This window comes from Zootermopsis nevadensis, unplaced genomic scaffold, assembly GCF_977971745.1.
Source record: "Zootermopsis nevadensis isolate Lab colony 2312 unplaced genomic scaffold, Znev_1.0 Znev_ptg000045l, whole genome shotgun sequence".
NCBI classification, from domain to species: Eukaryota; Metazoa; Arthropoda; class Insecta; order Blattodea; family Termopsidae; genus Zootermopsis; species Zootermopsis nevadensis.
The window spans coordinates 2,105,130-2,131,410 of record NW_028259177.1 but is presented as its reverse complement, the minus strand read 5'-3'; the positions used below and the strand labels follow the sequence as shown (position 1 = coordinate 2,131,410).

Genomic DNA, 26,281 nt, shown 5'->3' with positions numbered 1-26,281 from the left:
GTTCCAGACAGCTTGGAAGCAAAATCCTTGTACCAGCAGACGAAAGAAATATCTTTTGATATTTTAAATGGACGTTATTGAGGAAGGTGTGTAGTATATTTTGTAATAGGTTTTGTATAAATATCTGTATTCTTTCTCTACATATTGCACGCTAACTCAATTATGGCGCTTTTACTGATCATTTTTCATCTTTCCGATGTTCACATAGAATTTTAGTTGCGAGAGTCACGACCAAATTCACGTAAAAATATAGAACAGAGTATGCACTTTAAGATGAGGCCTGTTTCGATTGCTAGTTTTTGCTAATGTGAGTGTCGTGAATTTTTTCCAGAATTAGGAGAAATATTTCCGTTGTGCAAAAGGAATACAGATTTTGATGAACTTTATGCTTATATTCTTAAACGATTAGATATTGTAGAATGTTCTCCCGAAAATAGAAACCGTTTAAGAGTGATTTTGATGAAACTGCATAGCATTTTTAATAAAACGTGAGTACAGTGACACTGCAATAAGAATTTCTTTTTAGATAAGAATTCTAACTGGTTAGATGTGAATTTAAATTTGCCAGAAACGTTAGTAGAGCAGATAAAACAAAGGAAAAGGGATGAGCCATCAACAAGTGCGGTCAGGGGTAGGCGAAGAAAACTTTTTCAAGAATGTAATGATGTAGGAAAACGGAAAAAAATTCAGCCTTTAGTGGAAAATCATGAAGTATCGGCGAATATTTCTGGAATTAATGAAGATCTTATTCACCGATTTTCCATAATTTTGTGCACCTTGTCCTGTGGATACACAGTGAATGTTGAGGCATTTAATAAATATGCCATGGAAACAGCAAATTTATATGTTAATTTATATCCATGGTACTATATGCCTGCAAGTGTCCACAAGATACTGATTCATGGCGGAAAAATTATAGAATCTGCCTATCGGATTGTTATCTGAAGATGCCCAGGAGGGCAGGCACAAAGATGTCGGAAGATACAGACTCGATCACGCCAGGAAATGTTCGCGCGAACGAAATTTCGAAAATGTCCTGCACATGTTACTGGTTTTTCTGATCCTTTAATACCGAAGATTAAACAGGCCTCAAGAGCGAGGAAGCCACATTTACCTTCTGAAGTACTCAAATTATTGAAGGAACCGGATATTGATACCGATAAGCAACAACATGAGGACGAGGAATGATACAGCTCTTCGGATGCTTCGGATGTCTGTTCCGATTAAGAATACTGACATGAATAATGCTCTGAGTTAAATATTTATGTATTAATGTTGTGTTTTCGAAAGTAGAGTAGCTTTTATAATTATATTTGTATTGTAGTGATATTTGTTTCTACTAACTTGACTTGAATGCATTATTTTCCCGTATTTAGAGGCGTATTTCGCCCTTTTTACACATAAAACTACTTAATATTTATTACAAACTAATGTATCACACTTTTTGCTGTCAGAATTTTCATTTTCAATATTCAGATTAAAAAAAATCAAATTTCGATTTTTTCCGGCTAGAATCGTAATCTATCCCACTGTGCGCCGTGAGATTTCATGACAATGAACAAATAACAAAAGACAAATAGCCATATAACAATGCGGGTTTCTGCAACAAAGGGGATAAAACGTTTCACATACGAACTGACGTCTATTGTGTCCTTATTTTACATGATAATCAGCCACGTCGGTAAATAATCATATCTGAAATATTTGCTGTGCATCAAGAGAATTAATCTGTGGACTGTAAAGACGCCGCCGTCGTCCAACCTCAACACCGCGTCACAGAAGAATAACACTCATCGAATACCTTCAAAACCAGTGGTTAGTAATTTTAAACAATTTTTTTAATTTTTATGTAGTGGTGGCTGTTTTGAACATAGCATCATTGAGTTGTTTTGTTGTTGGTCTGAATTCAATGTTATATCCCACGTTTGCTTTATTGTTGGTGGACTAATCGATGTTAATGTTGGCATTGTATTCAGAATTTCAAATACAATGTAATTGCCTATATTCGGCTTTTGGTTTAAAGTTTGATATCTACCCATTTATCCCGCGTATATCTCTGTTGGGCTAGGTTAGATTGTTAGGGTAGACACGTGTGTCTACATAAAATTTAGGCTTTCTGGGTGGTCAGTTCTTGGTTCATTTGCATTAGGTAAGCACCTGCACATCGGTCTATGACGAATTACTGCACATATAATAGGATTTGTTTCATGCAGTGTGCACGATGTATACAAAATGCCACGAAGTAAATCTAATAGGAAGCCGTTTGTATGTCATTTTCGGCGTTCTCGTCTATTAATTTTTGGCTTCTGTGTTTGTTTAATTCGGCGGTTTATAATTTAGTTTAATTTAGACATTACGCTCATGTCATCATTAGATCATTGAGGTTATAAGATTCTGAAGAAGTTAGTCATACTGCGTGCGCTCTGGTGGCGAACGTTATCTTGGGGCAGCTGAAACTTTTTCGATCAATTCCAAGCCACGACCTGTGGCTATACTAGTATCCCTGGTTTGAGCGGTAATGGTGCCGTGTTGTTGTTAAATCCCAACAAAATTGTAACTTTTTAAATTAGGTGTGTAATACTGAGTGTGGATAATGATTTTATACTTTATTATGTGTACTTGATTTGTAAGAAGTGCGTAATCATATTTGTAACCTTTTTTATTGTTTAAAGCCTTGTGGGAGAACTTTGAATATTCTTTTGTCCTCAATTTCTTCATGAAGCAATTTGACAAACCTGTCTCTATATCTTTCTTATTTCCCTTGTGGGGGATAGCTCAGTCAGTATAGTGACTAGCTACGGGCTGGACGGCCGGGGTTCGATCCCCGACGGGGGCAGAGGATTTTTCCTCTAGCCTCTGCGCCCAGATCGGCTCTGGGGCCCACCCAGCCTCCTCTACAATGGGTACCGGGGTCCTTTCCCGGGGGTAAAGCCGGCCGGGGCGTGATGCTGACCACTCACCCCCATCTAGTGCTGAGGTCAAGGAAGAGAGGAGCTATACTCCCCCCAAGCGCCTGCATGACGTGTAGTGGGACAAACTTTACTTTACTTTACTTACTTGTGGGGGATACAGTTTGTCGGGAAACTTGTTTTATACAGATCAGTTATGAATGGAATATTTAAACCTTAGAATCAAAGTATTTTCGGCTAGTAGAAGTAGTGCCCATGACCAGCTTTCATTTTTAAAAAGCCCATTCTGATTAGGGCTTGCTACACAAAGAAATCAGTACCGTATGAATAGTTGTATACATATACTTCAGTAAAAATAGTATAAGTATCTGAGAACATTGTGGAAGTAAAACTTATAAAAATGCAAAGGTATTTTTAGTGCATTGTAGTAAGGTAATGTCTTAAATTTTTATGGACATAACCCAGTCATAAGAATAATGATGCGGTTGCCAGAATGAGGAATTTTGCATTTGAATGCATATCACTTGACACTGCAGACTTTAACTGAACCATGCCAATGTGGCATGAAAAAGAGTTTTTATAAATATTTTAAGTCTGTAGTGCTTTGTGTTTTCAGGTGATTATAGTAACAGTCACCTAGGATGCAGCGATGAGGAGGGAAGCGGATTCTGATGGATGATCCTCCACCACCAGAATATGAGTCACCAATGACACCACTAGATGGAAGTGGGACAGAATTGCAGGAGCCATACACCTCTTACACCCCCTACAGCAATCAGCCTGCCACCCGCTGCATACAGGGCATGTCAGGAATTCTTTTCTTTGTTTTTTATTTCCAGTTTCCGCTTAATTTTATTACTTGATAAAGCTTATGTTGCATCATGTCCATGTGTTTGTGTGTCTCCACTTAATGGCTTTATAACCATTTTGGATATATTCATGAAACTAGGTACAAACTTCATCCCACTAGTGGTCATTCTTCTATATGTTTTAATTTCTTACCATCAGTTAGATGAACATGAGAGGTGGAAGTAGTGATATTACCATGCCAGGTAGTGGACATTCTTAATGTAATGGATGTGTAATGAATTATAAACCTTAGGTGCCTATGTTACAGGTCTGATATGTATGGTAATAGTGAATACAGTGAAGCAGCAACAAACGCTTTCCAGCTATGATCAGACAGGCCAGTATGGTTACCAGAGTCCGTGTAACATGTGCACGTGTGTGTGCGGCAGCATCTGCTGCTGCCCCACCTCCAGCCCCTCCTCCAGGTTTGTACAGTCCGATATTACTCTGGTGTACTTTTTGTTTATCCTCCTGTAATTTATGAACAGGAAAGAAATGCATGTGCTCACTTTTTTGTCTTTCCTACCTTTTAACTTTTGAACTAGATGAGATGTGAGGTTCTTACAGATGGGTATCTTTTGGGATGTGTTGAAGGCAGTGAGCTTTTTTGAAACATAAACTATTACCTACCAGACTGCATTTTGCTACATTCCAGAAGACAGCCATCTTCAACTCTTGAACCAGTTTTGAGAATTTTGTGAAATGTGGTATGAGCATCTTTGCGTTGAAGCCATTCCCTTTCTTTAGAGTATCCATGGTGGACTTTTAAAGATCAACAAGTGAATATTTTATTTTTGTCTTGGTGTTACGTTGGATTGTAGCACTGAAAGAATTAGTCTGGAAATGTGATGGTATTTTATTGTGTACATTTACAGTTGCTCCTGTGCTTGAATGTTTATGGAGGTACAATTCCTTGTATTTTTAACTTGATAATATGTGGACATGATTGGTCATCTTCAAGCTGTCGCTATTCTTACCCTGGGGAAAGAACCAAAAAACCTGTTAGATAGAGGGCTGAATGGGACTCAGTGTTATTGTACTGACTGAGCTCTCCTGGGTGTACTGTATACTTGTCTGAATTTTACAGCTTAAGTTTGTAGCCTATATTAATTTGAGTGATTCTTTCAAGATTTATGACATTTGTTGTTTCATTATATGAATACTGTGTTCGATATTGTCCATTGTCTTAGGTGTATTAGATATTTTGAGAGTTGGCTGTACGCCAAAGACATAGTGTTTGTCATATATACCTGGATAATGGATGATGCCTAAGGTAAAATTTGTATAACTAACTCAAGTCTTGTTCTTCCTCTAACATTATTTTGTTCTATACAAGTTGATGGTGTCTAGCTGGAGTCTTTGCATGTTGCTGGTTCAGTGGCTGGATTAAATGTATTGTGTTGTCATATTTCAGCTGCCCCTCATCGCCAGTGACAACTTCAGTAGTTACCGTACGGCGAGGCGATCTGTCAGTGGAAGAGCCAAAACAACGACGCCCTGGAAGAAGACCCATTTCAGAGTTGATGGCTGAGGATGAGAACAGCTGTATTACATTATCAGATAAGGGAAATGGCTACTCCACAGGAGAAGGCAGAATGTGTATCCTGGTTTATCGACAGAAGATCAGATATGCAGGTGCAGCGCAAGTTAAAATATTTGTGATCAGTATCTGTCAATAATTTAATTAGTATTTTAAATATAATGACATAAGTTATGACATAAGTTATGAGATCGTGCGAGTGCAAATGGGAATATGTAATGTTATTACACTGAGGTCCTATTCGGTGTTATCCAAGACCCAAGAGGATGAATATTTTGAAGGATCTGGACGAGCATATTAATAGTACTGAATACCCAACACATACAATTGCACAATACAATTTCTGCACTGACTTCTTTGACTATGACTCCTATTTGCTGTCTGGTTATTTTAAAAAGATACTGCAAGCTTGTAAACGAATCACCAGTAGCATAAAAACACTTCAGCTGACATGCCAAAAATAATTCTGTTCGTGACCAAAGAAGTTCACAATCTACACTTTAAAAATACCAACTGAAGTCGCTTACCTCAACATGCTCTCTCTTCTTGGCACTAGGTTTCCTGTCACCCACAGGAGTGCCAGGTTTCTGGTTTTGTTTCTCCTTATTTGTTCCTTCCCTCGTTTCCCCATTATCCTCAAAGTCAAGAACTAGGTCTGGACAATCAAGGTTCTCCTGAGGTTCCAATGTGTTATATTCACTGTTTGGATACAAACACATAATCTTGTGAATGAGAAATGATCTATGGGTAAGATTTGAGGTTTTCACAGCGGTGAGTATGAAGATTTCTGTCTTCTGGTTTGTTGCGCTGTGTAGTCTGGTCTATGTTTACCAACATATCAGAGGGCATACTGCCTCCGTCACCAGGCCGATCGCCCAGATGATGGAGGCACAACAACCCAGAAGACAGAAATCTTCGATCCATGGGTACTTGGAGTTCTAAGTGTCTTTGTCTTAATTTAAAACTACTCGCTATACATGTAGTAGAATATGTAGGACTAAAACCAGGAATTTTTTCTTATAAATTAATTAAGAAAACTTACAATTTACTACAGTTGATAAAAATGCTGGTTCAACCAATTCGTCATCAACTTTTGCCTTTTGTAAAAACGTAATGACAACAAAAGCAACATTTTACATTTCTTTCCAGATCTGTCAAGTGTGGGAATCTATAAACCTGTAAGCCCCACCTTTGAATACAACTCTGTAAATAACAGTTTCTAGTCCTGTATAAACCTAAGTAGCTTTTAAAACCAGTATTAGAAAGGAAACAGTTCTATTTATTGGAACAATCCAATAAATTATTCTGAAAAGACCTAACGTCTCTACCAAACTACTCAAACCCGACCCCATCACCAATACCAGGTCATTCCAATTATGAAGTACAGTACCTGTGAGAACAGGACTTGCAAACTTTATTTCCACAAGAAACTAACTACAGTCACTAGGGATTTACAATTAGAAATATTTTATCCCTTAAAAAAGTAAAAAGTACTTTGTAATTTGTATAAATTTTAATAATTAAAAATATTTTAATTGTTTTATTTTATTCAAACTTTTCTAACAAAATAGTGCTTGTGAGTTTTCTAATTTTTTATGTATCGTTTGTTACACACAGAAATACAGTATATAACATCCTATTTTATCCAAAGTACAAAATTTTCCGGGTTTTGCTGGACATTTTTGTATAACTTGCATGTATTTTGACACAGTAAGCATATAGGATTTTACTGGCCCAGGACAGGGATCAGTGGAGGGCTTTGGTTAATTCAGTGAAACAATAAAAAAATTCCTTAACATTCCAAATTTCCTCCGAAATCCATGCCTGTATGTGATACGGGTAATGAGTGTGGATGGTGATAGGTTCACTGTGAGAGTTGTCTCATTTTTACATGCACATTTGCTAAGTTATGACACCAATTGAAAGCTGCTTCTGTGTTGGTACCTGAAATCCGTACATGGATAAGAGATTATATGGCATGACAAATAATATAAATAATGTGAGTGTGTCATGTGAATGCTATAATTTCAGATAAATGTGTCCACTTGTCAAAGGGGGATGTGGGTATTTTATTTACAAACATGACTAACCCTTCACCAAAAGGTCACCTTTTTCTATTTCTGCAATATAAGTTATTTTTAGTTTAAAGAGACCGTTTTGTTGTTTTGTTCACGTGCGTTATGAGCAACTTGTTTGTGGAGTTTGCTTCATGAATAGATGTTATTGGAGTTTCATATTGAAATATTCCATTAAGTGTAAGTTTGGAAGTGGAATATTATGGTCATTTTGGCCGATCAGAATTTTTGCCTTTGTTTTTATCTTGTTAAGAACTTCAAGGTATATATAACAACTTGTACAAGATATTAAATATTTAAAACAATTGTTTCAAATACAATTATGTGATATAAGTACTCTGGCCACTCAGTAACTACACACCTCAGGGCACCAAGGGTTTGTCTTCGTGATAATTTGAGAATGTAATTTCTTGATTAGTCACTGATAATCACAAGGTGCGTGGTGATTTCTGTATGAACCGAATTTCTTCCTAGTGCTAAGGTAAGGAGCTGTAAATGTTTAGATTATGATCAGATGTCAAATTGAGGGTGTTCTATATAAATAATGGTAACGTCTTGTAACAAAATTACTTGTTGCCTATTTCTTAGACAGGCTATTTTTGTGATATTTTAGTGCCAAAAAATGTTATTAAAATGTTTTTATGTGAGAACACAAGCTGTAAATCCATTCATAATGTAGTTATTTAACTTATGGTAATTATTACTCTTCTGCTAGAAATTGTAATCATCTTGTTGCTTATCTCCAGAAAAAAGGTTGGTGTTCCCTGATCCATGCAATTAAATCGGTCACACTGAATCATATATATCATTCGACCGTGTATTAATATTTATAACCTTCAAAAGCAGAGTTATCTTGCTGTCCTTGACTGGATACACCATGTGTATTAGTAGATCTTCCTGAACCACTTCCTTGACTTGATGTACCATATGAGTTAAATGATCTTTCAGGATTGTTCCTTTGTAGTCCACGGTTACTGTTATTGCCATCCTGAAGTCTTTGATCGAACACTCCTTCCTGATTAGGGACTCTGTACTGACTTGAGAGGCATCCAGACCCACTTGGATCAGAACTTCTTCCTGATCCAGGGGATAGGTAGGTATTAGATGGACAAAATAATGACCCTCTGAAGTCAATATCATCATTACTTTTACTGGCAGTGCCAGGAGAGTCACAGTTACTGAATGGACTGTCAAGTGACGCACAGAAATTAGTGTCAGTAATAGTATTTGGAGGTCTATACGAACCAGATACACTGCCAACATCATTTCCTCCATGTCTCAGACCACCAAAAGTGCCACTTCCAGAAGATCCCTGATAATTAAAACTGGAAGTTGGAGGTAGATATATGCATTAGAGGGTCCATTAAAGCCACCTGCAATGCCTGTGAGTGTACTTGGTCCACAACTTGGGCCACCTGCAGCTGTGGTCCAAATAATTCTGAAGGTCTCTGTACACTGAAACCACTACCATTGCCGCCAGAGAATCTTCCTAGTCCCTTGCTTGGTCCACCTGCATTTGATGAACTGTACGTTCCTGAAAATTGTTTCTAGATGGTCCGTGACCAAGTAAACCACCCGATGATGGAAGGTATGTGTTTGACAGACCATTGGGAGAACCGTTATATCCTCCACTCAGTCCTGGAACTTCATGAGAGCTAAAGGGTATTCTTGAACTTGAGTGTCAAAACCACCAGAAAGTTGTGAAGGCTTTCCCACACCACCATCAGTCGGTAAGTAAATATTTGAGGGATCTCCAGAACTTGAGGATGGAGCTCCATCAGCACTCAAAGGCCTTCCTCCAAACCGTTTTCCTTCATAAGGTCCACTGAATCCACTACCTCCAGAAGATGTTGCATCATACGTTCCTAAAGGTTCTTTTCCAGAAGATCTTTGACCACTAAATCCACTACGTCTAGAATCTGGTGCAGCATACTTTGCAGAAGGTCCTTTTCCACCAAACACGTTCATTTCTAATGCTGAGGAATCGTAAGTACCAGAAGTTCCTTGACCATATCTCCCACCTCCAGATACTGGCACATTAACTGGTCCACTAGGAAATCCTTGGAAAGGTCCCACCCAGACCAGCACTTTGATCAACGAACTGTGGCGCGCCATTGATGATATATCGTTCTAGACTTGATGGTGTTTGGTTACCAAATTCAGTACTTTGAGGTCTAAAATCTCCACTGTCTCTACGTGGTGGCAGGTATGCATTGGATGGCCCCTAAGGGGAACTGTCAAAACCACTGCTGAGACCTCCAAATGATGTTGAGGTCCTCAACGACGGTCCTCCGAATCCACCGCCTCTTGCAGGACCTAGAGAACTGAATGAGCCCTTAGGTCTTTGGATGGAAAATTGGCCGTTTGGAGGCATGTATGCGTTAGAAAGTCCTGTGGCAGACCCCGCTTTCGGGAAGAGTCCATTAACATTGAGACAGATATCAAACTGCTCCGAGTGCGAACCTATTTTTGTTACAGGAAATGCACATCATGAGGGTATGTAAACAGAACCGTAAGTTTTCTTGCCGATATATCACTTTTAGTTCTTAAAAACTTAATTTTTCTTCATTCGAGGCTGGTTGACGGATGGAGAGGAAGGCTTTCAGACGTGGAGGGTAGCTATCGAGGAAGGCTGACAACGAATGAAGGAGGCCGAGGAATCGGTATTTACGAAGCCACAGGCTCCTGTCTCCGGTATGTCCCTATGTTTTGATTCCACGTCAGAGATAAGACAATTCCAAATGTTTTATCATCAGCATAATGCAAACCTGTAATACATTAAATGAAAAAGTCTGCGAGCCGGTGGGAGAGGTCAAATCATTATATTGAACTAATATAATAAGTAATTTAAATTACTCACTTAAACTGCAACCAGGAATACAGTTTAAATTGAAGTTTCAAAATAAGCTATATGTAATAAATATCAGCATTTAAAAATATGACATGTTCGCATGTTTGTTATTTTGTTTTCAACATTCTGTAGTGGTATTTTGAAAGTAAAGAAATCTGTAAGTCAACCCTAAACTGAAAAACCACTTCTGAAATTCCCGACCAATTTGTCTCTACAATTACTTTGACCATAATAGTAACATTAAAGCTCTGAAAAAAAGCGTGACCACAAATTTGCCATTGTGGACCTGGTAGTTCAATCAGTTTTCTGTCAGGCTACAGGCTGGGCGATAGGGGTTTAATCCCCAACAGGAACACCAACCTTGATGATAAATTGGCACAGGACATACATGGCGACCGGACAACCAAATACTGGAATGTAATTTTTAATGTCACACACATGAGATTTGTCATCACTAACAATAAAAGACAGGGAGAAAATATTTGAAGGTTACTTTTATCATGAATTGTAATACTTAAATCAAATGGAAAGAATATTGTAATTTCAATGTACAGAACTGTAGAAATTCCCATAAATAATCAAGATTTTTAATTGCCTGCAGAACATGAAAAAGTAACATGGATGTCAGGAGTGTGAGGTGGTGGGTCTACCTAACCTAACAAATTATTTTTCCACCTTGCATTGTCGTTGACAGCCATATGATCACCTGGGACCAGCTATATTCATGAATGGGTTTCATCTGAACGTCTCACAGCACAACACCTACTGCGAAGCATAATCACTGTAAGATTTATTTCTAAATGCAAAATGTATAACATCTCTGAACATTTGTATGAAAGGCTGCCAGGGCATTATTGCTTCATCATGTAATAGTTTTCAGCTACACAGCATGAAACTTCTGCACATTATCAAAAACATTACTTTTTGTGCTTGTTAACATGTAGCAGAGATTTAAATAAAAATCTTAATGTTGCATAATAAACCCAGAATTATTTCACATAAAAGTAATATGGTATGAATCATGCAATGATACATGAGACCCAAATTTCTACAGTGACAATGTGTAGGTTCTACATTTTGAGAAACCCAAACTTCCAGTGGATTAGTTCTTCTCATGATTAAGAAATTCCAGAGATATAAGATAAACAAACTTTTTATTTGTTTTACCATGAAGCCTTCCTACTAGAAAAAATAATATTACACTTCCTAAACAAAGATGACCTGCATTTTGTAAAGAGCTCTTTGTAGAAGATGAATTTATAAGAGATTGTGAGATTTGCAGTTCTCTCACTGGTGAAGAAGACAATGATATTCTTATGAGTTGTGAAGCTGTGTGCAGACTTGTAGGTAATTACCAACACTTTTGATAAACATACCATTTTCATCTTCAAAACACTGGGATCTACCTACAAGTTCATGTAATTTCATAACCCAGAAGAACAGCATTATTATAAAAGACATGACCATGTCCATGTGCCTATTTAATATCCTAATAACTTCATAAATCATAAGAGAAACATGGTATGCAGCCATCACTATATAGTAAAATGGTGTTTCTACAGTGCCAGTACAGTGTAACAATTTAATCGAAGCAAGGTAATTTGCTTAGAGTTTGTTACTGCCACTAGAGTTTGTATGTACTCTGTTAATAAAGACTGTGATACCACCAATAAGTTAAGTGGATTCACATCTAGTTTTCCGATTAAACATGTAACTAACTATACGCAAAATAAAGAATACCTGATTACACAAAAAATAGGCAATTACCGAACAAAAGGGATGTATATATTTAGAGCAGGAAGAGTAACGATCCATTAACATAAGTATTTCACCTGAAATAATGTGAAATTACAAAAGTGGCTAAGGACAGCATTATAGTAGACTTAGCGCAAAAGTCGATCATAATACATGAATAACTTGGAAGACTGAAGTTAGGAGAGAGCAAAAATACGTTCAAGGAAACTAAGAAATAAAGAAGTAAAGATTCGGAAGCTGCTGATGCTTTCAGTACATTAAAAGGGGTAGGACTTGCAGCTTTATATTTAAAAGATTCATGTACCGTTAAATGCCCATTATTGTAATTATACCATCTACTGAAGCTGAGATAAGAATGTAAAATGAATTACCTAAAATCAATCATATGAAGTTATGATGAAATAAGATGACAAATTTTGAAAGCCTCTTGATCTCTGTTTATCACCCATTAAGTAATATCAAATAAGCAGATACAACTAGTGTGAAAAAATTATCAAATTTCAGTAGTAACTGTGTTTCCTGAAGCACTTGAGAAGGTTATGTACAGTAGGTTAGGCCATGAAATGAATGTTAATAACATAACTGAACATATTGGGCCCGGGACACTTTGGCTTCAAGGTACATGCACTGAAAATAATACCTTCATTTTGCCACAGATGTATTTATCAGTTTCCAGTGGTTCCTAGAGTAAGCAGCTGTTATGTCCTTAATTGCCACTGACCGCTTGCTTATTGGTGGTTATGAGTTGTGATTTATTTGAGGTTATGACTGAATGCTGAAGTGTTTAAGACTAGATTGTGCTTGATAGGTTTAAGAAAATTGGGTGGTAGCCTGTGAACTTGATTCATCTGGCTCAGGATAGGGAAAGGTGGTATGTTCTTGAGAACATGTTAGTGAATATTTGGGTTTAGTAAAAGGTGGGGAATTTCTTGACTTTCTGAGGGACTGTACTTTGTACTTCCTGTCATGTCAATTTCATTTGCATTTAACGGCTACTCAAGTGCCTCAGTCCATGGTTCAAATATTTTCTCTTAGCTGTATAGAGTGAATGTGAAAGACAGTAAAATATTCTTAATATGTAATTTAAGAAATTAACAATTTAAATGTAAACATCTTAATTGATTAAATAATTAATTAATTTGTAGTAGACATAACTGCCTAGCTGGCCATGCTTGCTGCTTCAAGGAAGTCAAAATATTTCTATTTGAGGGGCCTCTCCTAACCTCATAACTCACCAAAAAATGAAAAATACAATGGAGAAATGTTTGGATGATCGAAAGGGTTGACTGTTGCTATTTAGAGGTTACTGTCAATCTGAATCACTCCTTGATAGAGGCAACTATATAGAATCTTTGCAACTGCTATAAGATTATAATCCTCTTGTGACTGACCACTTAGGGGCAGCTACTGTTTTCAAAGGCACATCTTCGGTCTTCCAGAATAATTTCATTAAAGCCGTCCATGAAGTGATGCTAGATGGCATTTTACAACAAATATGAGAACCACTTAATAATGGATGAAACTTCTGATAATTATTTCATATTGATGTACATTCATGAAGGCAACAGGTTTATCTGCTTAAACACTTTGTTTCTTTAGTACTGACATTTTGTTTCATATATTGCAAACAGACGGTGTGAGCATAGATTACATTCACAAAATAAGAGAATTTCAGTCATGACAAATTGCTCACACTTCAGTGACACAACTCAAAGAAATGAAGAGGGTAAAATCTCACATGGGATAATCTGTAGGGGAAAAGTACAGAATACTGTTTCACAAAATTATTGAGAACGAAATCAGTCATCTGTCATCTTCTTTCTGAAGCAGTGAAACATTTAATCTTTCAGTTTCCTAAATATGTAGATTAAATTATCCAATGGCAGTAGCTTGAGTGGCAGTCACTGCGGCACTGCATACACTAACATTGCAGTAATACGGGGAAGATTAGCGTGGCCCCTGCACAAGGATTACACGCAAGATGGTGAAGTGTTTCATAATTTTAACTTGTTCTTAAAACATCCCAATGTTTACAATGTTTAGCATTTCACAACAACAAATGTAACTTTTAATTGATTTTGTTAGGCGAACGTTCCTTGCAGTAAGACCAATGAATGAGAGCCTGAGTGACATACTAGTACAGTATTGTCCAAAATAGGGTGTCCTTTCTGATTCATGACTTAGAATCATCCTACATCATCTTGTTCATAATATTCCTCAGTCATGAGAAATTCCAGGAAAACACCTTAAAGTAGGCCACACCTGCTGCCTCTCGCATCCCAGACATCTTTTCCTCAGAAATTTTCAACCTCCACAAATTACCTGGACGTCCAGATTATTGAGTATTTAGAATTTCCGCATTTCCACACTGGTCAGTTTTGGCCTCACTATTAACTAATGCGTATTGTAATTACATCCTCCATTTTCCCTGTACTTCAACGTTAAACACTACACATCAGCTTTTATGTTTCCCTTCTCTTTTCAGGAGACAGACACACGTAGAGAAGATATGTTTGTCGACTTAGACACAGTACCTTCAGTTAATTAGTTTGTTTCTACTGAAGAGAATGTAGTGCAGCATTCAGTTTATCTGGTATATTTGTCGCCAGTTCTTGCTGTCTGTGTGTTCAATCCAACACCACACTTACGTTAAACATTGTCCATCGCCTGACACATATATACATGTGAATGTTGGTCCTACTCATTTCTTGTGTTGACTGGGTATTGTTCTGGTACTGGTGGCAGCAGTTAGGATCGTACCACGAACCTTTTGAATACCAAAATACCTTTGAATATCAAACTTGTATGCTAACTAACAGCCTATCCTATAAATCTAAGATGGGGAGTAGCATTGGTTTTTGAAACACTGTAACCTTCATCAGCCATGTGTTATGAAATAAGTTTGCTCCAACCGTCCATGTGTCAGAGTAGCGTGCCACTAAATTATTAAACACCAGAGTCAATGCTTGGCCCACAGTCGTGTAGTATGGGGGGTTCAAATCCCTTATTCCCAAATAATAAGGTCAATAGTTTCTCAGTGTGCGGATATAAGAATTTCATCTTGTAAATCAATCGCATTTGCCATGGCCGGGCCACATTACATTTTAAGTAATGTTTTGTGTAAACAAAATGTGTGTGCTTATTGACAGACAGAAAGTGGGAGCTAGTAAGAAAGAGAACAGGTCACTGGTATTTTGTAATGAATTGCAGAGTAGTTGGGGAAAAGAAAGTATACATACAAGCATGTACTCAGGGGGCTAGAAGACATGCAAATGATGGAAAATGGTCTTCTGGAAGTTTGAGGATGTCGGGGGGGAATATGGAACACAGGAAGTGTCCTATGTGTAACAATGTAAAGGCTAGAGCCTCATACCGCAATGTGAGGAAACTGTAAGTTGGAGGGAGGTGTTAGTAGACAAAACATTCATAAGTTTTGAGCCCTAAATAAGAATTGGGAGGATAACAGCAAATCACGAATTTGACAAACTGCAAAGATTGGGTAATATTTAAGGATGTCTAAAGATAAATCAGGAAGGTCAGTAATAAAATGTGAGGGCAAATATAACATAAACTAGGGGTTAGGAAAGATGGTGGTAATAATATAATTTAAAGGAATGTAGAAAATGTCGAGATGTTAAAACTTATGTAAACATATTTAGAAGTGGACATACTACCAGAAAATTATGTCCAACATTCAAAACTCGTATCAGAAAACTAATAAATGTCAATGTCAAATAAAATTTATACTGGATGTTTTAAAAATTTAATCAAAAATCAGTAACACACGAACATTTTATATACATTAAATTCACTCAAAATGAAAAAGAATAGAAATAGAAATGAAATCAAAAGTCAAAAGTGGTTTGTATTCAGACGTGTTAACATGGTAAGCAAATGTTTAAAATACACACAGAACTACTTTAATGCACGGTAGCAGTTTACATGACCATGTACGTTATTTGAGTTGTGTTGTTGTCGTGATACTTTTTTAAGAAATTAAGTTCTGCCGAAAGTTTATTTTACTTATATTTATAATGAAACATATCAGATCATAGGACCAGTGATCCTAGGCATAAAATAATTTTGAACAAGTGATAGAATAATGTGTGGCTCTTGTTTACACGTGAACTGTAAAAATAAATTACAAATCTCGGCTGACCTAACCTAAAAACGCTCGCGAGACAGTGGAATGGAGATTATAAGGCCTACAAACACTTGACAAACTAACTCCATGGTAGCAGAATCCGCAGGTTACTTTATAATTAATCCCAGTGATAATTGAGGCTGCAAGTACCTCTGAAATGTTGGTAAAGCAATACATTACACAGCAGCAGAATGCAAAAAACATGAACGCAGTTTGTGCTGTGGTCAGATCATGACTCATAGCACAAAGGTATTTACAGAGAACAATTATAAAACAGAGGTGACGGTCTCCTGGTATACAGATTCACTTTTATAAAGAGGTTAGCAGAAATTACACATTAAACATATGAGTGTGCACAATTTCTACAACTTCACTTCACTGCCTCCAATTTGTCAGAAGCAACCTGCTGGTAATAAATGTAATACTTGCATATTTATATTATGATACAGGCAACAAGAAGTTTCACACAAGATTAAAAATTTGTTTATGAACTATCTGCATACTAAATTTCATTAATTGAAAGTTCTTTGTCACTGGAATCAAATATTATATTTACCATATTAATAGAAGCACATATTTTCATTAATTATTATCTGGGAATTACATAATAAAGTTGAAATAATGTCTGTAAAGTATAAATGTATCAAAGTATATCTTTGGAAGAGAAGTTTTCTTCAAAATCTCCCACCAGGAAAAAAACATTTTGTTGTTCTAATGTCAGCTCTTTATTTTTTTGTTGAAGTTGTCCTCCATCTGTTCCAAGTTTCAGGCTTTCCAGCCAAAATTGTTTACACATTTTTCAACTCGCCAATGGGCATAGCTGTTTTATGAACCTTATACTAAATGCCTTGTGTTAAAAGCAGTTGTGATTGGTCATGTTGCTTATGCAGACTTACAGCAGCAAGTGTATGGCAGCTCGCAACATGGATGTCCCCGGCAGTATCACAACAGTGCGCCCATGTGCTCCTGCATTATCATTGGTTGAACTGTTCAGGAAGCTGCTTCTGAGTGCCAAGGAAGGTGACACAGAGCATGTACGACTTCTCATGAGCAAAGGAGCACAATTTGTTGTTATTCAAAACAGAATGGCTTGAAGTCAAATTTAGTAGAGAGACATTATTCAAGAGTTCTCCTGATGCATGGCACATTTAAGTAACGTGTAATGCAGTTGGAACAAATTCTTGAGAGACACAGCTTTTGCTTTTCCTCACAAAGTCTACATCGTAACCACATAGTGGACATGTTGTCAGTCTCAGTGTAGAAGAAAAAGAAAGTTTGAACTCTCCACTTATGTTATAAATTTGTGGCCATACTTTCAGAAATTGTAGGTTGAGTTTATATATGTAATAAAGTAAAATCCCCAGTTGATGTTACATGATGAGGTTCAGTTACCAAGTATCATATATTTTCCATTTGTATTGATTGGATCTTGTGAACATGGTACTGGTCATAGAGGCTCCATAATAGGAAGGGAATTTCTGTGGCTTGTGGAATCAGAATCAGGTGTGGATAATAAAAATATGTCTTTTGAAGGATATCACTTACATGCAAAAAATACTTGATTTGTTTAGAATTTTTGTGTTTATATTCAGCTAGCATCAGTTTTAAATTTGGAAGTATTTAGTGAAATATGTTTTAAAAAAGTGATGATTTTTCTATAGAAAATTTCTGAGTCTTAGTATTCTAAGCCTCCCTTCATTGAATATTTAATGTCCCTGTCTATCTAAATGTTAAATTTATTCTGTTGATTTAAATTTCAAATATGTGGTCCCCAAGAGGAAAGTGAAATGGAGAATGACAGCAACAAAGACAAATGAGGACCATTTTGAGAGCAGCGTAGATTAAGGATTAAGTAACGTAGATTAAGACCTTCTGAGGTAGTAAGTAACGGTTTTTGCTGATAGCTGGGAACGAGTCCACTTCACCTGGCAGCTCAGTATGGTCATGCCACTATAGCTGAGGTACTCCTACGAGCTGGTATATCACGTGATGCTAGAACAAAAGTCGAACGCACGCCACTCCACGTTGCAGCTCAGGGTTAACTATTTAATAGTATGCTACGAGGATCAACTGCTACCTTGTCCATACGTAAGTTATGTTTTATGCCTAATAAAGATTAAGTGGGTCCTTTGTCACTTTGGCATGACACATCCTCAGCTTGCATGCACAAAGGACATCTTTTATTAGGAAGTCGGTGGATAAAGGATGGCATCCAGTCTTTTAGAGTACCTCCCTGTGATACTAATGACGACTGTCTGGTGATCACAAGAGTTAGGGACAGATGAATAATGCATAAACTCGGATGCTGAAAGACATAATCTAAAGAAAGTAAACTGTGTGAAATTTAGAGAACAGTATCAGTTTAAAGTTGTAAATAGTTTTACATCCTTGGAATATTTGAATGGCATGTGGGCGACAGCATGGTTTAGGAAAGTATTAGATAAAATATCAACATTTCTGCCAAACAGAATTGAGGTTATGAATTAAACGAGCAGCGTAATGTCTGGATTCATGAAACATTTTTAAATTTTGGAGAATGCTTTTCATACAACATTTCATCTGAAATTGTCAAGTGATCTGGGAGATAAACAGACAGCACTATGTGTAAAGAACATGTTATTGGTTTATTTTAATTTTGTAAGCTCATGAATTTTGTTACAGCTGCGCATGGCCTCACTGCATTGGGCAGTGTGGAGGTGCTCCTGCAGAACGGGGCTAACCCCCATGAGGTTAGCAAGTTTGACAAAATGCACTCAACAACAATCGCCATGACATTGTGCAGCCGCAGAACGATTGTCACCTCTCCAGTCACTGTCAGCTTCAGGCACTCGGCAGGCTATAGAAGAGGCAACACTCGCTGCCACTCAGAGCCTTGCAGTTGAATTGGCACAGGTGCCCACCAGGAAGAGGTGCAAACGTCTACCACAGGTCAGTGTCATGTTACAGTGTACATGATAATGAATATAATTAGCATTCATCTATTTCATTAAGATACAGAAAATTGAGGACTTCTTTGGAACAAATATTTGACTGTAAGGCGCTTTGTGATTTGTTAATTCTCCCACTTCCCTTACATTTATATTCTGAAGAGATTATAGGACTTCTTAGAATGCTCAAACTTATTTTACAGTCATATCAGTCCAAGCAGGCATTTTTTGTGAATTTAAAAGTTTTTTCATTGGTCTCAGATATTTTAGATGCTTGAATGCTGAGGAAATGTCAAAAATACTTTCTGAGTTCTTTGTCATCGTGTTGTCTTTCTATTGTCACAGGTCGTAAAACAAAAGAATCGAATCTAACTTTATATAAGTTAGATGCACATTTCTGTTACAGAAACTGCATCGTCACAGAGAGGCGGCGGGAATTCTCGGCACAGCCTCCAAAGAAAGATAAGATAACATTTAACACGGGTATGTTTCTATAGCTTTGAATTAAACTAGTACCAGGAGGTCTATCCCACAAGAAGGACTATGTTTTGTTTCACGCGCTAAGACAGAATGTTTTACACAATGCATTTTTGTAAAGGATATTGAAATTGATGGTTTGTTCTAAAGATGGTACTGGGTGGAATTGGATAATACTTTTCAGTGGAGTATTTTGCTGTAAGGTTGTGCCTACTTTTTTATTCCAGATAGTAACTGTTTAATGATATAGTCAGTTAACATTCCTTGAAATATTCTGAATTTGTAACTAGTAATAATGAACGCACTATATGCAAAATGGCAGCCACATGAAGAAATATCAACGCGCAACGCGCAGTGGCATTTCACTGCTTAATACTGAGCACAGTGTCTGTTGCAGGCACTTGATACCAAAAGAAACATCAAGGTGGTGCTACTTTGCAAACGCACGGTATTACGATGACACCACGCTTGTGGCATCGGCTGCGGAGAGTGGACAGACTGCGGTGCTGACGGGTGACGTAACAGACTGGACACTCAACACGACTGTTAGAGTGAGGATAAAATGGAAGGATAATATTAAAAAAAATTTAGTTGTAACTGATTCAAGATTGGTTAAAATGAATGTTAATTTGTTTTAACAGTTACAAGCTGTGACATTTTTGTTTGGGCAGTGATTACCTGCTGAAGGAAGACGCTACCATGGAGTTGGTTAAGCAGGTCGTTCAAGAAATGGAGGAAGCCTCTGAGTACCATTTGATCAAAACTGTTCATTGACACAAAGAAACATAACAATGTGAAAGATTTACCTGCTGATTTGTACAGAGTTTGAAATGGCTTTTAAGCTGGTGGACATTAGATGAGGTATTCAATAGCATAATATCTGAGGTGATTGTTGACATTACTTTATGAACAGAAGAAGGTTGTGTTCTGCTGGTATGATGTTTCCATTCAGAAGTACTTTTTGGGTTTGGATTTTACTAAGAAGTCAGTATAAATTTCTTCTCTTTTAGTAAATGTAAGTCATAATTTATCTATTCTACTCCATTTTTTCTTATCTTGTTTTCCAAATTTGTAGTACCCTGTAAAGTATACCAATTGAGTTTTTCCATTCAAGATTTTTTAGATTGGAATTTTCTAATGTGCAAAGTTCACAGGGCAATTGGTTCAGTTTAAGTAAATTAAATGAACTCGCCTTTAACATTTCACGTCTGTGATGTATCACTCCTGTGCTTTGTTCTACACATTGTGGCCTGTTTATTCTGCTCCACAGAAGTAGGGAAGCTGGCCTTGAATCTTACGCAGGGGACCACAAGTAATACAGGCCACTGTAAGTGGCAAGACAGCAGCCATAGTCCAACTCAAAGCCATGCCCGTAACATTACCCGCTGCAGCAAAGAAGAAAGTGGTTTCCATTCATGCGTATTGACATTAATTTGTATATTTTCATGTATGCATTTTCTGAAATCCAATCTGCATTTATGGCAGTAGAGAGGATCACACTTCAGACACTTCTGAAATGGTTAATCGTGTAATAAATGTCCATGACATTACAAGCAGTTTGGAAATCCAAACATGGGCTGAGGACTTCCCCAAGTCAGAGTTTGTTAAGCAGAATAGATGTGGCATAACCATCTGGTCTTCAGCAAAACATTTGGATCTAGTTTGTAGTGTTGAGAATTGTTATTGGAATGGTAATGGTAGCTGCAGGGTTCAAGCCTTTTTACCCGTTCCAGTCTCAAGGTTAGTCAAATTGGTCCTTCCATCTCTTTGCCACTCTTCCTTTAGGGTGGTAGTCAAACAGTTTTCCAGGGAATTCCATAAGTTGTCATTCTTAAAATCTGTTTTGTTGATATTCTTTTACTTTCTGTCCTAGGTTAAATATGATTATTAAGAATGTGTGAATATTGAATCGTCATCATCTGGCGGTCAAGGATGTTGAGCCTTTTGACCTGTTCCGGCCTCAGTCATCCAGGAATCTTTTTAAAGGGCATCAATTTTTTTCTTTTTCCTATTGGTTTATATTTCAAAATTTGATGTGGCAATCTGTCCTTCTCCATTCTTCGTACATGTCGGATCCAGTCCCTTCTGTATCTGTGGATTTTTTCCAATTGGCTCTGTTTGTAGTTCTTTGTGGATGACGTCATCTCTTTTATGATCTCTCCAGGTGTATTTGGCTGTTTTTTTAAAAAAAAACTTCATCTCTGCTGCTGCAATTGTTGATTTGTTGCGTTGTTTCATTATCCAGGTTTCGCATCCGTAAAGAAGTGTAGGTATGGCCAAGGTTTTATATATTTTAAATCTAGTTTCTTTTGGGGTTTAAAGATTTGATTAATGGTGCCTGTAACTTGTAAGTATTTAGATAATTTTGATGGAAGATCTTTTTCTGTTTCATACGATACTGTACATCCCAGAGAGTTAAATGTGTTAATTTCTTGTATGATTGTGTTATTTATTATTATCTTGGATCTGATGGGATCTTGTCCTTTGAATGCCATAGTTTTGGTCTTGTCTGTAGACAACTTTAAGTTGTATTTCGAAAAGTTAAATTATCTGTTCAATCTTTTTCGGAGGTGAACAATATGACAGTGTCAGTGCCTCCTGTAAATGTCTTGGCAACTATCAAACGAAGCACGGAGGGAGGCTAAAGAGTACAAAAAGCTATATAGTCGTAAGGAGCGCGAAGCTGAGGCAATTGCAGGGCAAAGCTCAAGCAAAATAGCGACAGACGGAGGGCTAGAGGAGAACTGCGTGCTGCCACATCAAGTTTACACAACACTGTGGAACATGTTTGTCACAGAAATAAATTACGGTTCTGCTCTAGCTCTGTAGTTGTTTGTTAAATGATTGCTGTGTGGTTGGCAGCAATTGAACAGTTTAACAGCTGAAGTGACATGAACTGTGAATCACCATTCCGTAAGATATAGACGACGCCTTGTCACTAACTCACCCTCAGTTTTCGTAAAGTGCTGTGAAATCTGAAACAACTTCACTCTTCAATGAGTTTCTTTAAACACTTCAATAAAGAGAATTAAATTGGTGAAGCCTGTAGCATTCTTTCCCCTTTCTGTAATATTCAGCATCTGAAACTTTTTCTGCGTGTTATTTTTTAATGATGTGCAGTCATTCAAATAATTGCTGGTAGATAACATTTGAGTTTCATAAGGTAATATAATATTCAGCGAGTCTTAATATTCGTTGTAATTGTTATATCAACGTAAACTCACATAAAAATCATAATGAGAACTTTCTGTGGTGTAACTTTAGCTCTACGAGTGCAAGATGCTGGTTCTAAATATCTTTCTGCTTTATAAGTTTACTTTCGTTATTGACTTTGACACGTGAGTTGTGCTAGAATGCAAACTGCCTTCTGGCCACCTCATTTATTTAAACAAACTAAATTCGGTATTTATGTAATATAAAAATGAGACTTTAGATTATTAAGCATTTTATAATAATTCTGGGGAAAAATTAGTGGCAGTACCAAAGTCTTTTCTATCTTTCCAACTTATTTGGATGTTATGTCAACGTAAAAACTGCATGAAAATGATAAGGATAAAACTTTAATAAGCATCTGTGTAGATTTTTTTAAACTGTGAAACTGTTAGGGATCTTTGATTTTTCAGGTTGGCATTGAGCACTTGTATTCACAACTGAAGTTTGCTTTTGGACCTGACTTTAGATTAGATTTGCCATTGTCACAGGCAAGATGTCCCACTTCAACATTTGCTTCTTTGCTTTGAAAGTTATAGATATTCTATGAGGCTAATCAAGTATTGATGTTGTTCCGAAGTGCGTTATGACCAACACGTCCCTGGACTGTTGGAGGGGTTCAGGGGGGAAAGGCATTTCTAAATTCAATGACCACCTGAATGAAGTCTCTTCAGTCAGTCACTTCCACAATTTCTTATAGGTAGGTTGAAGGAACAGTGAGCACGAAAATAAAGAAACACAGAACGAAGTTTATTTTGTTAGAAACAATATTAAACAGGCGAAAAGCACTGGAATGCTTGTACAAAAATACAATATATTGTTCTCTTGTTTCTATTGACTTCTTTGACATTGCTCTTGAGAAATATAAAATGACATCCTGTATTTTGTACATAGAAACAAAGAAAATAACACATACGCAAGGTAATTAACTTAATAATAATACAACATGAGTATCACTTGGAAATTGCACAATACATGACCACTAGCAACCAATGTTTGGATAGGAACGGACACTCAATGCCTTTTACTTTCTTGCAGAACACCCAAACGACTGGTCCAAATACCCGTACATTACAATAAAATTTCTGAATTACTTATTTCGATCAAGACTTCTTATTAAATCATTTAGTACTAATTTCAGTGACTGTATTGCGATTCGATGCTCCTCAAGAATAATCAAAGACCAAACTCGCTGTAGCTGTTAACTGATATACTAGTAAACTTGGTAAAATATTCACACTTCTTATAATGTAGAAAACAAATGCTTCTATTATATATTAATGGCAAATTTGTTTTGGTGCCAGTGGCCAAGAACACAATGGAAATAAACAGTATTATATCACAGCAGCTTGCTAAGAGCATCTTCACTCAAAGATATCATAAGAAATGGTGTTATAAAATTATCTATAGTCTAAAATCTCAAATGACCAAAACATCAGTTAGTGATTCGATATGACTTTGATATGGATTCTGAGAAAACACGTGAAAGAGAATAATATTATTACAATTATGTCCACAATATCAGCAAGACTGCAATTTCTTGGTATAAATTTGATAATCGACTGAATGCAATATAAAATGGCATTTTCTTACACAATTCCACGGCTTCAAATTTCTGACCTGACTGAAGAAAAAACTTTATTTCTCTCTATCCAGACAAAAAGCCTTAATCTCTTTCCCCTTTAAATGAAGACCAAAATACTTTACAATTTTGAATTTTAAAAAAAATGTCATTGCTCAATGAACTTGCTTTCGCTCCTTTCTCAGAAACCAGCTCACTTTCACATGCATCAACTAGTCACATTTTGTACTCTAACATGTGCACTAAAATGGAGAGGAGACCTCAATAGTTTAATAAATATTTTAATACTAGACAAAGTTCTACTGCTGTGCATTTCCAGCACAAAACAGCGAGCACCTCATACTGATGTGGTCCTGACTTGCCCAAAAATTGTCATGGCACAAAGATAGGTTTCTTCACTAGACTTAAATATTTTTGTTCAATATCTGTGAATAATTTATTATTCATCTAGAAATTCAGTCTTATTTTTATATCACCCACAATGAATATATTAAATGTATCACAGCCCATTTAATTGGTATTTTAAATATAATCACATAAGTTTGAGATCGTGTGAATGCAAATGGGAATATGTAATGTTATTACACTGAGGTCCTATTCGGTGTTATCCAAGACCCAAGAGGATGAATATTTTGAAGGATCTGGACGAGCGTATCAATAATACTGAATACCCAACACATACAATTGAATGAATTTCAACAGAACACGTTGCATGCGTCTCTAGGAGAACAGAGGCACGACGACTTAGCCTAACGGCAGTGTTTACAAGAATAGGAACTCTTCGAAAATATTCAGCAAGCCCCAAATAAACATTGGAGCGCCTTGGCTAAAAAACCAACCATTAAGCCACTGCAAATACATAATACGTTATACTGCCTGAGACAGTTCATATGGAACCAATATTAAAGTTAAAAACTAAATAATATACTCGTAACTGTAATAAATAATGGGAAATTAAGTAACTGTAGTTACACACATATAAGGTGTCAGTTCACTGACAGTCCTAGAAATACAGAAATTTTAGTTAATTACTACGTGAAACTAAATAAAATCAAGGCTTTGCCTTAATAACTCAAGTGAACCATAAAACAAACTAATAACTATATATATATATATATATATATATATATATATATATATATATATATATATATATATATATATATATATAGGTTAAGTTATACTGAACCCTTCTTCCACTATCATGCAATCTCTCAAACACACAAGCACCAACTTGAGAGAATTTACTTTACCATCGTTCCCAACATCACGTGTGATCTCATTAACAAATCACCTTTACCCATATGAGAAGTAATGAAAAGTACGTCAGTAATAAAGGAACCAGTAAAACTCACCGACAAACCAAGAGAATCAAGATAAATACATTACATAATCCACAAAAAAATTCAATTTCAATATTGGAATCAGTTCATGTGCTGCTGACCTCCATTTAGAATCACGTACTTAACAATGGCGTAACCATATAATATCCAACGACGAGTTGCAAAGCTAAATTTTCTAAGACTTTAAATTCAATACAGTAATGATATGGTGCAACAACTTTACAGCTATGCTGTCACGGAGCGTCACGCGCTTACTCGTACAAGTATAAAAAATTGTTATCATTATTTCACACTGAATATTTGAAATATTTTTTCAAAAGATATTTTTGAATTATACAAGCAGACTCATCACGCAGTTCTCTAAAAGAGAAAGTATCTACAGCTAAACTATGTTCCTTTGAGTCATTATAGTTGCATTAGGATTGTCCTCTGTAGTTTTGACAACTAGCACTGACGTACCTAAACACTCATAAGATTTAATTCTGCTTGCGTAAGAAGGAGACCAAAGATCTGCTATTCCAATCCTACGTAAGTATTGGCTTGATAAATAAATAAATAAATAAATATATATCACAGTTTAGAATGTCGGCAATGCCAATGGAACTTCTTTTTCCTTCCA

The 26,281-nt window shown here is 36.6% G+C and overlaps 4 protein-coding genes and 1 non-coding gene across 21 annotated transcripts in view; 4 read left to right on the top strand and 1 right to left on the bottom strand.

The window, feature by feature from the left end:
• The window catches only part of LOC147871627 (kelch-like protein 10), a 128,746-nt gene that overhangs the window by 42,775 nt on the left and 59,690 nt on the right, over positions 1–26,281 (top strand). The window lies entirely within an intron of this gene.
• LOC147871632 (uncharacterized) lies at positions 1,689–8,174 on the top strand. Of its 3 annotated transcripts, none has more exons than XM_087360711.1 (4): positions 1,689–1,815; positions 3,526–3,710; positions 4,027–4,183; positions 5,173–8,174. In XM_087360711.1, the coding sequence occupies exons 2-4, from the start codon at positions 3,581–3,583 to the stop codon at positions 5,435–5,437; spliced, it is 552 nt and encodes a 183-aa protein (XP_087216837.1). In that variant the 5' UTR covers positions 1,689–1,815; positions 3,526–3,580; the 3' UTR covers positions 5,438–8,174. The 3 variants fall into 3 exon arrangements, with proteins under 3 accessions (XP_087216837.1, XP_087216835.1, XP_087216836.1); XM_087360709.1 differs by lacking the exon at positions 1,689–1,815 and adding an exon at positions 2,420–2,570; XM_087360710.1 differs by lacking the exon at positions 1,689–1,815 and adding an exon at positions 2,434–2,633.
• On the bottom strand, positions 4,595–16,366 carry LOC147871630 (uncharacterized). Of its 8 annotated transcripts, none has more exons than XM_087360715.1 (5): positions 16,274–16,322; positions 8,208–9,836; positions 5,826–5,997; positions 5,009–5,679; positions 4,595–4,736 (listed from the first exon to the last, which is right to left on the bottom strand). In XM_087360715.1, the coding sequence occupies exon 2, from the start codon at positions 9,486–9,488 to the stop codon at positions 9,006–9,008; it is 483 nt and encodes a 160-aa protein (XP_087216841.1). In that variant the 5' UTR covers positions 9,489–9,836; positions 16,274–16,322; the 3' UTR covers positions 4,595–4,736; positions 5,009–5,679; positions 5,826–5,997; positions 8,208–9,005. The 8 variants fall into 8 exon arrangements, 5 of the variants coding, with proteins under 5 accessions (XP_087216841.1, XP_087216839.1, XP_087216840.1 ...); XM_087360713.1 differs by having other exon boundaries at positions 5,009–5,285; XM_087360714.1 differs by having other exon boundaries at positions 5,009–5,255.
• LOC147871631 (U6 spliceosomal RNA) lies at positions 13,877–13,983 on the top strand. The gene has a single exon (XR_015538659.1). It is a non-coding gene; the product is annotated as a U6 spliceosomal RNA (small nuclear RNA).
• LOC147871629 (GA-binding protein subunit beta-2-like) lies at positions 15,797–22,568 on the top strand. Of its 8 annotated transcripts, none has more exons than XM_087360720.1 (6): positions 15,797–15,865; positions 17,014–17,157; positions 18,028–18,211; positions 18,785–19,051; positions 19,457–20,078; positions 22,098–22,568. In XM_087360720.1, the coding sequence occupies exons 1-3, from the start codon at positions 15,797–15,799 to the stop codon at positions 18,163–18,165; spliced, it is 351 nt and encodes a 116-aa protein (XP_087216846.1). In that variant the 3' UTR covers positions 18,166–18,211; positions 18,785–19,051; positions 19,457–20,078; positions 22,098–22,568. The 8 variants fall into 8 exon arrangements, 5 of the variants coding, with proteins under 5 accessions (XP_087216846.1, XP_087216845.1, XP_087216848.1 ...); XM_087360719.1 differs by having other exon boundaries at positions 19,457–20,388; XM_087360722.1 differs by having other exon boundaries at positions 17,014–17,143; positions 19,457–22,568.

Excerpts from the sequence above, each read along its gene's own strand:
- LOC147871630 (XM_087360712.1), bottom strand. The coding sequence starts at position 9,488 with ATGGCGCGCCACAGTTCGTTGATCAAAGTGCTGGTCTGGGTGGGACCT.
- LOC147871632 (XM_087360711.1), top strand. The coding sequence starts at position 3,581 with ATGGATGATCCTCCACCACCAGAATATGAGTCACCAATGACACCACTA. Across the intron at positions 3,711-4,026 it reads TGCCACCCGCTGCATACAGG|GTCTGATATGTATGGTAATA; the intron begins GCATGTCAGGAA and ends CCTATGTTACAG. Across the intron at positions 4,184-5,172 it reads ACCTCCAGCCCCTCCTCCAG|CTGCCCCTCATCGCCAGTGA; the intron begins GTTTGTACAGTC and ends GTCATATTTCAG.
- LOC147871629 (XM_087360720.1), top strand. The coding sequence starts at position 15,797 with ATGAAAAAGAATAGAAATAGAAATGAAATCAAAAGTCAAAAGTGGTTT. Across the intron at positions 15,866-17,013 it reads TATTCAGACGTGTTAACATG|ACTTACAGCAGCAAGTGTAT; the intron begins GTAAGCAAATGT and ends TTGCTTATGCAG. Across the intron at positions 17,158-18,027 it reads AGGAAGGTGACACAGAGCAT|CTGGGAACGAGTCCACTTCA; the intron begins GTACGACTTCTC and ends TTTTGCTGATAG.